This window comes from Zootermopsis nevadensis, unplaced genomic scaffold, assembly GCF_977971745.1.
Source record: "Zootermopsis nevadensis isolate Lab colony 2312 unplaced genomic scaffold, Znev_1.0 Znev_ptg000017l, whole genome shotgun sequence".
Lineage (NCBI taxonomy): Eukaryota > Metazoa > Arthropoda > Insecta > Blattodea > Termopsidae > Zootermopsis > Zootermopsis nevadensis.
In genome coordinates, this window is record NW_028259149.1 from 5,338,162 (window position 1) to 5,353,793 (window position 15,632).

The 15,632-nt window shown below is 36.6% G+C and overlaps 2 protein-coding genes across 3 annotated transcripts in view; one reads left to right on the forward strand and one right to left on the reverse strand.

The window, feature by feature from the left end:
* The window catches only part of elg1 (enhanced level of genomic instability 1), a 51,881-nt gene extending 36,355 nt beyond the window's left edge, over nucleotides 1–15,526 (reverse strand). The window contains exon 1 of the mRNA XM_087350191.1: nucleotides 15,436–15,526. The gene's annotated coding sequence lies outside the window, so the exon portion shown is untranslated. The remainder of the gene's footprint in view (nucleotides 1–15,435) is intronic.
* On the forward strand, nucleotides 30–8,523 carry LOC110829896 (odorant receptor 4). 2 transcript variants are annotated; one of them, XM_087350186.1, is made up of 7 exons: nucleotides 30–611; nucleotides 2,631–2,811; nucleotides 2,904–3,639; nucleotides 4,754–4,853; nucleotides 5,847–5,948; nucleotides 6,639–6,794; nucleotides 7,303–8,523. In XM_087350186.1, exons 3-7 carry the CDS (start codon nucleotides 3,041–3,043, stop codon nucleotides 7,354–7,356), a joined length of 1,011 nt encoding a protein of 336 aa, XP_087206312.1. In that variant the 5' UTR covers nucleotides 30–611; nucleotides 2,631–2,811; nucleotides 2,904–3,040; the 3' UTR covers nucleotides 7,357–8,523. The 2 variants fall into 2 exon arrangements, with proteins under 2 accessions (XP_087206312.1, XP_021919778.2); XM_022064086.2 differs by having other exon boundaries at nucleotides 2,631–3,639.
* Nucleotides 15,527–15,632: the final 106 nt, after the last annotated feature.

Genomic DNA, 15,632 nt, shown 5'->3' on the forward strand with positions numbered 1-15,632 from the left:
TAGACACTGTTGCCTGTAGATTGATAGATGTGACTACAACTTTCTGATAGTCATAAGTAAATTTATAAATGCGTTCTTAACACATCTAAAAGTTATTTTGATGTAGAAATGTATCGAACTTGCATATCAGTTTGCCTCAAAGTAGTGTGATACCAGTGGTAAAATAGGAATGTATTTTGATGCAGACGCATAACAAAATATGGAATACAAATTCTAAAGGACGTACGTTCTGAGGCTGACTGTTTGGAACACTATTCCAGCAAGTATCTTCATATTCATAAATACTTGGCTCTCTATTTATTAGGTCAGTAATAACTTATTATATACGTGTCTTCCAGCTCCTTATCTATAAATATGCAAGAGAATAAGAAGTCGCCAGCAGTTATGTCACGACAAACTTATCCACACATGTTAATTTTAAGCATGAATAAGTAAAGAAACATGCAGGTAACTGTTTCAGGTAAAACATAAGAAAACCCTCAAAGACAAATCATTCTGAAACAAGGCCAACCAGTCGTGGCGTTCACTTCCACCGCTGCTTTCAGATTAAGCTATCGGAATTGCAAACACAAATAAAAATAGTACTCTAATTCAAAGTCTGTCCGATCCAGGTAAATATCACTACTACTGTGTGGCCGCGGGGTCTGAGGCGTGAGTCTTGTGTAGCTTGGTCGCTGGGACCGTGGGTTCGAATCCCACTCAAGCCATGGATGTTTGTCTGCGTTTTTCTGTGTTGTGCTGTCCTGTGTACAGGTAGAGGCCTTGCGACGGGCCGATCCCTCGTCCAAGGAGTCCTACCGAATGTCTATAGATCAAGCCAACGAAAAGTTGGGACCCGCAGTGCTCAGGCACATGAAGAGCGGGTCGTTCCCAGTATCCCCAGTACCGTGTGTACCAACAGCCTAATACAAGCACAAACCTACGAATTATCTCAGATTAATCGTATTTATAATTATACAAATCCCTGTCTATTCACTACGTACGGCGTGATTCAAAAGACCCTGTGCGCCTGCAAGATCTGGGAATTAATTCAGACAATTCTAACATCTGATCTTGCATGTGCACAGGGACGTTTTTGTCACTCTGTATATCGTAGACTTTTCATAACGAGTTTTGAAGCACTTGTATCAAATTCACATTATGATTATCTGGTTTAAAAAATGTACGAAATAGTGTCAAAGTGACCACCTGAAGATCCTAGAGCATCGATTTGAGTAGCGTTAACTACACAACGTGAGTATAAAGTTGTGTGTAGTAAATTAAAATGAATTAATATAAACACTACAGAGAAAAAGTTTTTTGAACTGTACCACTATCTACTTCATGTCGTTAATTCCCAAAATCTAACAACATTATCAATGTCTGTAATATTATCTACAGGATGTGAAAACTGGCATCGATTGTTACAGTCACGTTCGTTAGTACTAGTGCTAGTTACATTCTTAATTCTCCGAATCTTATCAATCAGTGCTTAAGACAAGCAGCATTAAAATAAAATGGCAGGACAACGTTTTTAACGGAGCTATATAATACATTCTTTACACTAAAAAACAAAACAAAAACGTGCTATTAGACCAGTTAATGTTAAATCTTTAGACTCTTTTTCTTTCTCTGCCATATATTATTAATTGATATTATGCGTGCGTTTTTCTTCTTACATACTTTAATATTTGGTATTCTAATCACATATAAATGCGACAATAAAATGTTTCTTTCAGTTTTCTGCTCCGTACGCATAATTTTACTGCATATTAATCTCACTAAGGGCTAGTCCGAGTTTCAAGTTGTATATCATTATGTTGACTCGTTCATAACAAATAGTTTATAGACACTTTCCTATTATACTCGTGTGTTAAGTAGCGCATGGCTGTCAATGGAGACTGGAATAAATCTATTTTCGTTGAAAATTAATACAATTTGTTGCGACACTGTCTTTCCAAACTGTATTGAAAGTTCAAAATTCATTAAATTTCTACCATAACCCCACAATAGGCGCCACCATAGTATCGTTTAAATGTCTTGCTACCGCAGCTGCCACCGTCAGAACTAAATATAATTTGCTTTCAAATCACACTAACGGCATATTAATCCAATCAAAACATCAAATTCTTCCTAGAAACACGAAATAAAAATAAAATGAATACTAGGTGAGGTTTCAGGTTCTCACAGTGGCGAGTATGAAGATGTCAGTCTTCTGGGATGCTGCTCCGTGTCGCCTGGTAGATACTAATCGACTTTTGGCAGGAGTTCACTGCTTCCATCAGCAAGGCGATGAATGACGATCAAGATATACTAGACCAGTGGTATTCAAACTTTTTTGTTCGCGTACCCCCAGATATAATTTTTCTTCAACTTTGTACCCCCAAAGTTGTTGGTGTTTAATTCAAGTGTATATAATCTACATCTAAAATAAATTAAATAAATTACATTACTGATTATTCAGTGTTTATCATAAAATAATATATATATTTTTTTAAATTTCACGTACCCCCTAAGATAGCTTCGCGTACCCCTGGGGGTACGTGCACCCCAGGTTGAATACCACTGTACTAGACTACACCATGGAGCAACATCTCAGCTTCATATAAATACTGATTTCACTAACATGTTTAACCGTTAATAAATTCCAGAAATGGTTTTTGGAGTATTTCGAGCTTCAAGAAATAATCCACATGAAGAGTCATCAGGCGGAATTCTGGACATACAACTGAAATGTTTTCTATACGGAGCGATCCTGCCAAACGAAAATATAAGATCCTCCCCATGGAAACTACGAATGTTTAACTTGTACTCAGTATGCAGTCTTCTAATGTATGTACCATCAGTCAGTGCCCAGTGTTATGCTTTGTATTTGGAATCTGAAAATATAACAGAACTTACAGACACATTTTTCACAATTATAGCAGCACTTCTTCATTGTTCCATCTCAAGTTACTTACTGACTCAGAGAAAGGCTTTGGAGCACCTGGTCCTAAAAACCAACGAGGCCTTTGCGGAATTCACAAGCAAACTTCCTTTAGAAACGAAACACACACTCATCATGAGTGACGCTAAAAAGAAGATTAGACAATACACATTGATATTTATAATCTCAATTGTTATAACAGGATTTCTCTGGTTGGCAATTCCAAATATTTTTTGGCACATACATAATGCGAAGGAAAAAGACGGCGAAGATAAAATACATTGGGAGCATTTAAGTTACAGAATGTGGCTACCACCAGGCGCCTTGGAACATCCAACTTACCATTTCATTTATACGTATCAAGTGGTTTTAATAATAAATTTACTTACTGATAATATAGGATACAACTCGATGTATTACGCACTTACTATTTACACGGCAGCTCATTTTAAAGTACTCGCCACACTGTTGGAAGATATTGATCAGTACATAACGTCATCGGACAACACAAAGAGTTCCGAACAAAATGGAATCCGGAGTTTTCTTGATGGCGGGACGGGCTTCGCGACGGACATGCTTTCAAAGCTTTCTGGTCAAGATGAAACGGATAGCAACAGGAAGAAAAATTCGCAACTGGAAGAATATCACTCCTTGGATCCTCGGCATATAACGAGTATCCCAATAGCTGAAGACTACTTAGTTAACTGCGTGAAATATCACCAAGCCCTTCTTCAGTAAGTAAATTATGTTACGTGTATGTGTTTGTGTGTGTATGTATCACGTACGTATGTATTATGTGTGTATTTAATGACGCTGTCAGAAGCTCAGAGATTAATACACAAAGAATTTAAAAGGATATAGAAGCAAGCGGTCTTGGCATTATTGAATGTACAAACTTGAATTTACCAGAATATCTGAGAAACGACAGTTAGGATAGTTCATCTCTGTGCCGAGATATGAACCCGGTAGCTCCTGAACCTGAAGTTGCAGTACTAACTAAACACTTAGCCGCTAGATTTCATTCTTCCCTTTTTCAGGGACACTTGCATTTAGTTCCTGCACTTAAAACTAGCCCATCATAAACTAATTTAATCGAACCTAACATAACCTAACAGAATATAATCTACGCTGCTCTAACCAGACCAACATTAACGCAACCTAACCTAACCTGAGGCTTTTCGTCCAGACGCCGACGCAACTATCCGAATAAAGTGGAAAAAAACCCCCTCAGGACGTCATATAACTCGGCGCTACTTCACGGACAACGATCTTCGTGATGCGTATCGTCCAAAGCCGACTGAAGTTTTCGATTATAGCGAAGTAATATCTAGGGACGGATAATTGGTGCCGATCGTAGAGACGCTCGATGTCGAGACAACGAATGAGGATAACGAAAAAAGCAAAGAGAGCCTCGCGACGCATACCGTTGCCAGACGTTCAGTTGTCAAAGTTTCTCTTTGAAACTATTTACTGTAGAAGATATTTTGGTTTACGAATAATAATTATTTCTCTTATATTCAATGACGCCTACCGAATGACGAAGAATATGACAATCTTTCGAGTACAGAAGACATAACAAATGTAAGTATTTCTCAGTTTTTCACCAGTTACTCTGCTACTACCGTATAAAACCATTAGAAACAGTGATTTATAAAAATCGTTTTATGCATTATGCGGCCACCTAGCAATTCGGACCACACCGAGAGAAGAAGGAAACAAGAATTTTACTTACATATAAAAGATGGACTTCGTAAAGTCCTTATAAATCTTGTGTCAGTGAAGTTCCTACTTCATAAATAACGAACATCTTATGTAAAGCACTGATAATGATTAAGTTCTATATTCTAGATACGTCGAAGACGTGGACGCTATCTTCGGTACACTGCTCTTCATATTCTTTTCTTTGAATGGCGTTATGATGTGCCTTGCAGTCGTTCTTTCAACTCTGGTAAGCATTTCTTTATCACAATACTTAAAATCTGACAGTAGAGAGTAAGACAGTGTACAGGAATCTAAAAAAATGTTTAAAGCTCTCGCCGTTGGCATATTGTTCTTTGGAGTTTCCAAAGTACCGTTTATCACTACACGCGTTTATACTAAGGCACCATATGGGTTTTACGTTCCGTGATCCACATTTTGAAGACGAACAATTTCAAAATTGAAAGGTACTGATGTTCCCACATCAAAATCTCACACGATCTTAATGTTGGTGCAGTAGAGACCCGGTTACCGACCTAAACGGGATCGAAGGACTGTCGGAAAATCGAAAATGTCGGATAATACGGAAGACCAATTAAAAACACTAGGTTAAGTATCAACCCAATTTATAACACAATCTGAAGAAAATATAATACGACATCAAATGAAAAAAAATCTCAAAAACAAAAACAGAATTTAACATAATGTAAGTCTGTAAATGAAAGAGTTTGTTTCCGAAATCAGTAATGGGTATTTGCTTCTGAACCTCCTTCCTCTTCTTTGTGACAAGATGGCGCCAGTGTCTGAGAGGTCGCCTTCCTTTGTTGTTCAACGTAAGCACGCGCGGTCCGATAAAACAGAATGTCGGATAAACGGGACTCTACTGTACTTGTGATGACGGAAGGTACCAAAGGGCAGCGGTTTACAAAGACATGATATTCATGTCAAGTTTCACAAAAACTGTCAACTTGAGCAAAAATGTTGATATCTGTATTTTTAGGCAGGTGGTAGATTTATATGAGCAAGCAGGTTCTATAAGGCATTTAATAATTTGAGTTATGATGTTCTCTTTGCACCAAAACATAACATACATCATTACAGAAATACTTATGTTGCTGAGACCTAGTTTCTGTCTGAAGAAAAAACATGTCTGCTAACATGTTCAGACACATTTGACAAAGCGATAATAATAGCAACAATAATAATTTAATTAAGAATCTAAACAGTGTAATATTTTTTACAGGGCAAAGGATCTACTGGCTCCATAAAATTTATGAGTGGCGTGATTACAGTTTGGATTCCTACGTTTCTAATATGCTGGTTTGGTGAACATCTTACAGACGAGGTATCTTTAAAATACAGTATCTGGCAAAGAAGACAATTTATTTGTGAATAGATTCTGTTCAATTGGGTAAATAATAAAAGCTTACACATCAAAATATAACAGAAATTATGGAATAAAATATTATATATATATATATATATATATATATATATATATACGTACATATACTGTTCAATGTTTTAGAACAGAAAGTAGTAAATTCTCCCCTTGATCAATGATGCACTCTTGAAGGTGCTTAGTAGACAAATCCATCATACGTTGTAACACGTCATGAATCGCTTCTCTCATATTGGTTTGAGTTTATCTAATTTTATTTCAGGCGTCATCGAATACGACGCTCTTCAGATAAACACAAAAAAATATGGGAGGTCTGAAAAATCAGGCGATCTTGGCGGCCAGTTTAAATCACGTATCAGAGGCGGAAACATTTGCGCAATTTCTTCACACTTATTCGGGCAGTGTGATTTAGCGCCATCTTGCTGGAACCACACCCTCGCACGTACCCTCAACCAAATTTCCGTGCATGTTTTATGTACCTATGATCTTGAAAACCTCTCCACTTTTCGCATTGTGTATTCTACAAAACATTAAAACGTCAGTCATATCCGACCGACCCTGTACTTGTAATACATAGAATATTGCTCATAAAATAATAAGAATGTACAGAAAATCAATTGTTTGTTACAACAGAGCGAAGAGGTGGAACGAGTGGTGTATGGATGCAAATGGTTCGACGCCTCTACACGCTTCAAGAAGCATGTACGGTTTGTTATCATGAGATCTCAGAAGGCAGTGCGACTCTCAGCAGGAAACTTCTTTGCAGTGTCTCTGGAAGGATTTGCTAATGTAATGTGTCAACATACGTATTAGTATTACGCGTGTAGGTGTTCAAAAAAGTGTCCGTCAATGTTGTCGATTTTAAACAAAATTGCAATATGTGTACAAATTCTACCAAAACTTTCCAATATAAAATTTTATAAAAATCCGTTCAACGGTTCTCAGCTTGTCATGTGTGGACAGACGGACGAACAGACAGATATATATATATATATATATATATATATATATATATATATATAAAGCTGTCAAGCGCGTTTTTGATACTCTTTGCTCTTTTGATCAGGGACAATACATTTATTCTTTGTTTTGTGGAAAGAACACCAAAACGCAGACGTACTACATTTAAATTTACTCTCGAGCAATTTCTTCATTAGAAATATCACCATTGCTGCATTATAAATCTAAATATGATTCTGGGTTTTAATATGATATGAGCTGATAAGATACAAATGTGTTTCTAAAGAACTGTCAGTGAAAATAATTCCAGATTTTTTAATCTTCCCTTCTTTTTCAGATAGCGAACAGTGTCTACGCTTTCTACACCGTCCTCATGCGTATGCAGGAATAACAGAACAATAGGAGAACAATAAAAACGTATGGAAGCAGTCTGAGTTTCTTTTCATTTCACTGCAAGGAACATTAAACTAACTTCTTGAGAAGATTACAGTTTATCAGCTAGTCAAAAAACTCCCCGCCTTTTATAAAACTTGTTTCTTCACTACCGTGCTCACAAAAGCCAGCCACTACTCCGTATACTGATGTGCATTAATCGAGTCCACATCCTCCCACACTTAAAACCACTTATTAGCATAAAAACATTTTATGGTAATTTTTCATCTCTCCCAAGCATGATAAACGTCCTATCCAATTTGGTCATCCTAACAATAATCTGTTAGCAAAACGCATCAGATATATATTAAATAATTAAATTAGTAACGTAGAAACTCATCTGTAGTGCAAGAATACATTATTTTGAAACGTAAGATAGATTACGTATTTGAGTAACGTCATCGATTGTAAAACGAGTCGAGGCAGAATGTCAGTGATATTCTTAGTTATGGGCTAGACGACTTGAGTTCAGTCTTCGGCAGGGGCAAAAGAATTTCATATCACCACCACGTTTACACCGACTCTGTGGCCCATTGTCTCCTGGTGCCGCACTACATTTCCCGTGGGAGAAAAGCGGCCGGAGTCTGAAGGTACTCTGCTCGATTTATCGAAGACGTTAAGAATGAATGGAGCTAACTCACCACTGTCCCCGTACGTTCATGGTGTGGCACTGATGAACAGACACAACGTTTTACCATCGACGACGAAATTATATTTTGTATCCACCGTTTTGCAGTATATCATAAAACATGTAATAAACTGAATGGCATAACGTGTATGAAAAGTGAATGCACCAGCAAAAAGTAGGAATAACAGCAGAAATATTAATGAAACACATAATTTAAAATTTATATGCAAAATAATTACAAATAGTTACAATATATTTTTGCTGAAAGTAGGCAAGGAATATGAACTTCCTTAGTTACTTTAAATTAAAAACTGTCTCTTAGACAAATGTTAAATGCACGCATATGCAATGGTTTTTATGCACGAATATGTAATCATAATCATAAATATGTTGTAATTAAAATAACTGCAATTCAAGTGATTGCTGTGTATCTCTGCTATGATTATTAAATACAGATAATTAAAATTATTGTGAAACAGTGTACAAAATAAATATGAGGTTATGACATTTCTTGTGGAACTCTCTTCAAAACCTGATTATTGCGCAGCGATTAATATGAAGATGGCTGTTTTCTGGGTTATAGCGCCATGTTGTCTAGTAGAATTTACTAAGGTCGTCGTCCTGATGTTGGAAACAGCAAGGACCTCTAAAACGTTGCTAAATTTTTGCCAGATTACACGGCGCTACAATCAAGAAGGCGGCCATTTTCGAAACTGATTCTTTTTTTAAAAAATATCCTAGGGTTTTATTAGGAACAAATTAACGGGCCCAATGCACATAGAAACATTCCAAAAATGGAATTCTTCCGACCAGAACAGTTTTCCCTGACGTTTTCGTGTTTATATTGGTGCAGCGTTCCTGTCGGGAATTGAACCTGGATCGACCAACGCGCAACCTAGTCACTCTAGTAACCTGATACAAAAACCGTAAGTTCAGACGAAGGTCGGGCCTAATGTTTTCAATTTCTGTGAACAGTCTCACCTCTGGGTTAAAAACGTCAAAAGAAAATTTCAGCAACGTAGGAAGAAAGAATCTAAAGAACTTACTAGAAGTTCACAAACATATAGATAATGAATTCTTTAGTGAAGTTCCAGTTTCAGAATTGATGTTGCAGAAAAGTTAGTATTAATCAAGCTAGATTTTGAGACTAATGACACTCCACACCCACTAATAAATAATTCACATTCCAAAAGTACCGACCTTTACATTTTTCCATAAGAATATGCCGTCTACATGGCAACTTTTCGTGTCAGAAGTCTCACGAAGCGAACCACTTTCTAGTGAATATTAGTCTACCAGGCGGATCTTCTTGATGAACACTAAGTTCACAATTCAGCTTCGTATTCCAAATTACAATAAGATTAAAAACGCTGATCGTAATTACAAAACATTTCCATAAATGGGATCTGGAATATTTCGCTCTTCAATAAATAACTGGCAAGAGGAAAATTCATCAAAACATTTATTTCTGTTTCTGATATTTCTACAACTCGCAGGTATCCTACCACCAGAGACCTTTTCTAGCAGACCATGGAAAATAACGATATACAACATATATTCAGCGCTTTCTCTTCTGTGGTTCGTACCGGCAATGGTTGCACAGATATTTGCTCTTATTCAGCATTGGGGAAATGTCAGTGATATTACGGACATAACGTTCGAGGTAGCTGCTGCTATCAGTAATAGCTCAATAGGATTATATTTAATGTTGAACAGGAAGCAATTGCAACTAATTATTTCAAAAATGCAATCAACATTTTACAGCTATACAAAACATCTTCAATTCAACAGGAAACACTCGTCCATTCTAAGCGAGGCGTTGCGTCGAAATGCAATTTTCTCGTGGATAGTCATAATATCAAATTGTTCGTCTATTCTAATATGGGTTATACTGCCATTTATTTTATGGCATACTGAAATGAAGAATGAGGAAGAAAACACAAGCAATATACCCGACCAGGGAACTCACTGGAAGTATTTCTGTTTCAAAATGTGGCTACCAACGAAAGCTACACACTCCCCACTTTATCAGATCTTGTGGGCTTACCAAGCTTTCCCGATATACAGCCTTGTCCAAATCTTTACAGGTTATAACCTAATGTTCTTCTCAGTAACAACATTCACAGCAGCACACTTCAAAATATTAGCCACGATTTTGAAAGACTGTACCAAGACTAAACTGCTATCACATTCCATAAAGGACACAGAACAAGGCTTAAGAAACTCCAAGTCATCCAATGGGAGTGTTCTTAAAGATACCGGATATGTGCTACAAGCTAAGGAAAAATTTAATAAAGTTGTAGTTCTAAAATACTGCGAACGAAATGAAGTGGCTATACACAAGAATAAAGAACCTGAGTGGATAACAGGCACAGATTTAAATGAAAGTGAAGCAGGAATTGCCCAACAGAGATATGAAACAGCAGATTACTTGGTTCGCTGTATCCGATACCACCAGGCTCTTCTTGAGTAAGTACAGCCTTCAACCTCTTCTTGCTACATACTGCGCAAGTAATGCACAATAAATATTTCCTATTCATGAAGATGGCTGTCCACTGGGTTGTTGCGTCGTGTAGACTGGTAGAAGTTTACCGACGCCCTGATGATGGAGACAGGAAAAACCTCTGAAACATCGGTAAATTTCTACCTGACTAGACGGCGCTACAACTCAGGAGACAGCCATCTTCATACAAATCTCACACAATCCCTATTTATATTCGGGAATTACCCTCTTCAAACAGTATCTGGGATCAACTACCCTTCCAAAACATTCTGTAATTTCCCTCAGCCCTTAGGGTAATGTAAAGATATTACCTAAATTTACGATAAAACTCTTCCAAAGTCATAGTTGGCCTAAGTAAACATTCTTATATTTCCTTCTACACTAACTAAAAAACCTCTGTAATTTTTAGGGCTGATATATGGCCTATATTCTCTAATATTCAACGACAACTTCAAGGTTTTATGCAAAAATAGCGCAAGATAGCGTTACTGGCACAATTAGTCGCTGTTTCGTCCTGAATAAGAATTCCATTTAACGATTTTCAAAATATACAAAATATTTTGTGATGTTTCCTGTAATTATTCCATAAATATGCCTAAATCCGTCGCTATTGTCTTCGGGTTGAAATACCTTACGGATCTTTAGGTAATTACATATCAACGTTTCGGATAAACATACTTATTCCGTCTTCAGGGATGAAGTATGTTTCTCTGAAACGTTTGTATCTACTCGTACCTGTAACGTCGCACAGCGTCACAACCCCAATTCCAATATAGTCGTCACAGAGACTAGATGTTGTATTAAAATAGTAATTTATTTTGAAGCGTCACTAGAACAACTGCAGGCATTTCACTACTAATTTCACTCAGAATGGTCGACAAACAGCTTACTAGAATCTGGCAGTTATAATTCTAACACTGATCACAATTGTTCGGATTGTCTGTATTTTCGAAATACACACCCGTGGGCTTGACGTCGGTTTTCACTCTATCAAATCACGTACCTCTTCGGGCTCAAACATTTTCTTGATCTTTGTTTCAGATTTTGCGATGACGTAAACACACTCTACAGCCCTTTATTATTCATTTCATTCTATATGGATCTCTTTATGATGTGTACTACGGTATTTCAAGTAACGCTGGTAAGTAACATTTAGTATAAAAACCATTTAAAATAAAGAAATATGTCCACATACGTAGAAGAGGAGTTTGTGTTAAAATATGCAGAGACTGCGAAAGCTCCGAATGATTTCACATCACAATCAATTTTTATTACGAAAAAAAAAAAGAGATTGATCCCATGCAGGTTTTCACTGACTTACGTTACGTGATATGTTTCATTGCCTTCATTATTTATCACTCTCACTTTCAAAGAAAAAAGAGCATATCATCGGTATAAATTCCACTTTCTGAATCCGCAAATTTAAGTTGGGCATTGACAGGCATTGTTTTCGATTCAAAAGTAGCCTATATACATTAAACTAACGTAAGCGTGACTAAGCGTGACTCCGTGTTTCTAGGCGTGACTTTCTGTGTCGGAGTTACTTGAGGTGACCAAAACTGCCTAAAAGTAACCAAAATTATCGAAGCGTGACCAGGCGTGACTAGGCGTGACTAGGCGTGACCTAATATGAAGGAATGACTTGAGGTGATCGAAATTGACGAAAATTTTCCAACGTTAAGAAAGCGTGATAAAGCTTGCCCAAGTGTGACGAAGCGTGACTATGCGTGACCAACTTAAATGGGGTGAAGAGGTAACCATATTTGTCGAAGAATGACGAAAATTAACAAACCGCAACGTAATGCATTATAACTCATCAAATATATGACAGCACAACACAAACTTAACCTAACCTAACCCAACCTAACCTACCACAACCTAACCTAACGTAGCCTAACCCAACCTAAGCCAACCGAACTTATCGTAACATGACCCAAAGTGACCTAACTAGTTCAAAAGTGGCCTATATACATTAAACTTACGTAAGCGTGATCTAGCGTGACCATGCGTGATCATGCTTACCAAGAGTGACACCGAGTTTCTAGGCGTGACTTAGTGCGTCGGAGTGACTTGAGGTGACCAAAACTGTCGAAAAGCAACCAAAATTATCGAAGCTTGACTAAGCGTGACAAAGCGTGACTAGGCGTGACCTCCCGTGACGCCGTTTTGTTTAAAGATAGGTCTACGTATATGTGTATAACAATATGTATATGTTTTTTTGCAAAGACATATTTGTGAGACTTTTTCCTTATTTCTGAACCGTTTTACATTAACTTTGACCATTCCTACACAGGGATCAGAAGATCAGAGTTACTTCAAGTTTATTATAGCTGCCATTGCGGTCTGGGTCCCTATACTTCTCACATGCTGGTATGGAGAGCATCTTACTGAGCAGGTATGCGCAACATTCATACAAAAATACTAATATAATGTCCAAAATAAACCCATCTCATTTAATTTATCTCCTTTCAACAGAGTCTGGCGGTACAGGAAGCAGCTTATGAATGCAGCTGGTACAACTCTTCTCCACGTTTTAAGAATCACCTCTTGTTCTTAATCATGAGGGCTCAGAAGCCTGTACGACTCACAGCTGGAAATTTTTTTGCCGTTTCTTTGGAAGGATTCTCCAGTGTAATGTATTTTTAGCTTTCCTCCCCTCACAACACTTCCACTAAAGTTCGTTAAATCGAAAGCACAAATATTGTGCTGCGTTCTATATATTTCATTTTTTAAATTCATTTAAGGAAACAAATGTAATATTAACTTAATTTTTAACTCATTTAAATACCTATCAATGTGGAAGTCACGCGTCATGAAAGAAATAAAAAAAAATTGTTTCCGAAAATAACACCGCAATTTTAATCATGCTGTTCCACTGTGAGGTTCAAATAAACCTAAACAAATGAAATAAGATGGCTGTCTTTCTCCAGCAAGGACCTCTGAAACGTTGGTAAACTTCTACCAGACTACACGGCTCTAAATTCCAGAAGACAGCCCTCTTCGGACTTACCGCCGTGAAAACCTCAAATCCTACAAACTATATAAGACTTAAACTAACAATATAACTATTATTTCAGTAACAAAGATTGTTGGTGGCAATTTTGAGAAGTACCTTATAGTAGGTCCCTTTTTCGATACAATTCTTTAATTATATTTGGGGTTTTCTTTGTGGCGTCTAATATAGAAATCCCTGCTCTGAGAACGCACAACTTTACGTAAGTAATTTCGAATACTGTAATATTTTAAGTCTTCTTTTACAAGGACTTGGCAAGTATTTAATAATAAATACAGTACCTAGTCTTGTAGGCTGATTACGTTTCAACATTATATAAATTGTTTACAAGTATTTTTTTTTTTTCAGATTGCTCACACTGTTTATGCCTACCTCACAGTGCTAAGGCAGATGCACGACTCATAAAGAACCTCTTGATACAAGACACGAATACGACATTTAAAGCGGCTAACAGTATTATCCATTAATTTGTGGCTTATCTGACGACAATATCCGTAGCTCATACAATACAGAGTCAAATGACAGGGTAATTAATGATTACTATCAGTGAAATTGCTCGGTAGGTTTCTAAGAAAAACCACGAAAAACCTCAGTCAGAATAACCGGTTTCCGAGCCGAAATTTGAAAGCTGGACCGCGATGTTTGACAACAATATTGTCCTTCAAAGTTAGTAATATGCATTGAATAATAAAACTATTATCTGTAAAGACAACTGAAATCAACTTGCAATAGACCTATATGTGTATTATGCCTGTACATGACTTTTATTCATCCCTCATATTATAATGAGAAATAAAATGATATGTTTGTGTGTCACTCCCTGTAACATTAATCTCTTCAGTACATTTTTCGTGATTATGAGGCAGAGAGTGTCGAGAGTCGATATTATTCTTGCAACTCGTTCTCTTTGTATATACTCTGTTATTTAAACCACAACAATTAAAGGTATTTGAATATTTTTAAATATCCACATTGAAAGGCGACAATTAAATAAACTGTAGTCGCATATTGAATGAATCGTGAATTCGATCAAGGCAAATGTGAATGTGGCCATGGAAAATATCGCCCTTGACTGGGGCTGATCCATTAGTGTAGCGTTCCCTTTTACCATCCACGCGTATCTTAGCTGCAACATTTACGATCGTCTTGACTAGATTAGACTCAAATTATTTCAGTCCAATTTCATGATTACAGAAAACATATCGTGAATCTTAAAACTACACCGATACATAAACGTTTTCAGTGCCTATAATCTACCTCCAAGCAAGCTAATTATGTTTATATCTGTGGTTAATTTAATGACATTCGGGCAAAATATTGTCAGATGATACTAATATTAATCATAAATGGCATGGAAAAGATGTAGAAAGAACCATCGTGGCCTAATTTAGTAACTGTCCTGGAATTTACGTGGAGGCGAAGGCTTCTCGATTACGAAGCAGTAGCGCTGTCCACTTTTTTCGTCTGCGACGTTCCTTTCTTAATATGTTATACAACATTTAAGCTTATTACAATTTTGTCAGAACATTGAAGTAATTGAACACAACAAAACTAAACTAATCTTTGCACAGTTCGTTACTTGTTCTTGTATGGGCTACAAAGGGAACTTAAATTTAGTATTCAAATATATGTTGCAAAATGTATTTTTATATGGACTGTAATTATATATTTATTTAAAGTTATTTCGACGAATTGCCCGACCTAGAATAATATAAATAATAAAATTTCAAAATATTCAAATTGATAATCATCTTAAAACCTACAAAAATAATCATAAACAATTATTGAAACACAATTCAGAGCTAGTCCCCCAACATATTGGTTATTTTAACTATATATTAGGCATTTGGCAACTATTCAATTGTCCTAAAATTCTGGTAACCTAAAAGCTTACCGAATTTTGTAGATATTAACATTACAATTCTAGATGTTTCCACTTCGGCGACACAGAAAAAGGAAATCACGTGATATATAACAAAACCTTGAAAGTACATAACAATCACCAAAATAATTTCAATTAACTGAGACTGAAGTAACCACACAAAGTTTACTTTTTAAATGAGACGGTAGTGCAATGACCAGTCTTAACCA

Coding starts and splice junctions, on each gene's coding strand:
- LOC110829896 (XM_022064086.2), top strand. CDS start 2,633: ATGGTTTTTGGAGTATTTCGAGCTTCAAGAAATAATCCACATGAAGAG. Junction 4,854..5,846: donor CAGTCGTTCTTTCAACTCTG/GTAAGCATTTCT, acceptor TATTTTTTACAG/GGCAAAGGATCTACTGGCTC. Junction 5,949..6,638: donor GTGAACATCTTACAGACGAG/GTATCTTTAAAA, acceptor TTGTTACAACAG/AGCGAAGAGGTGGAACGAGT.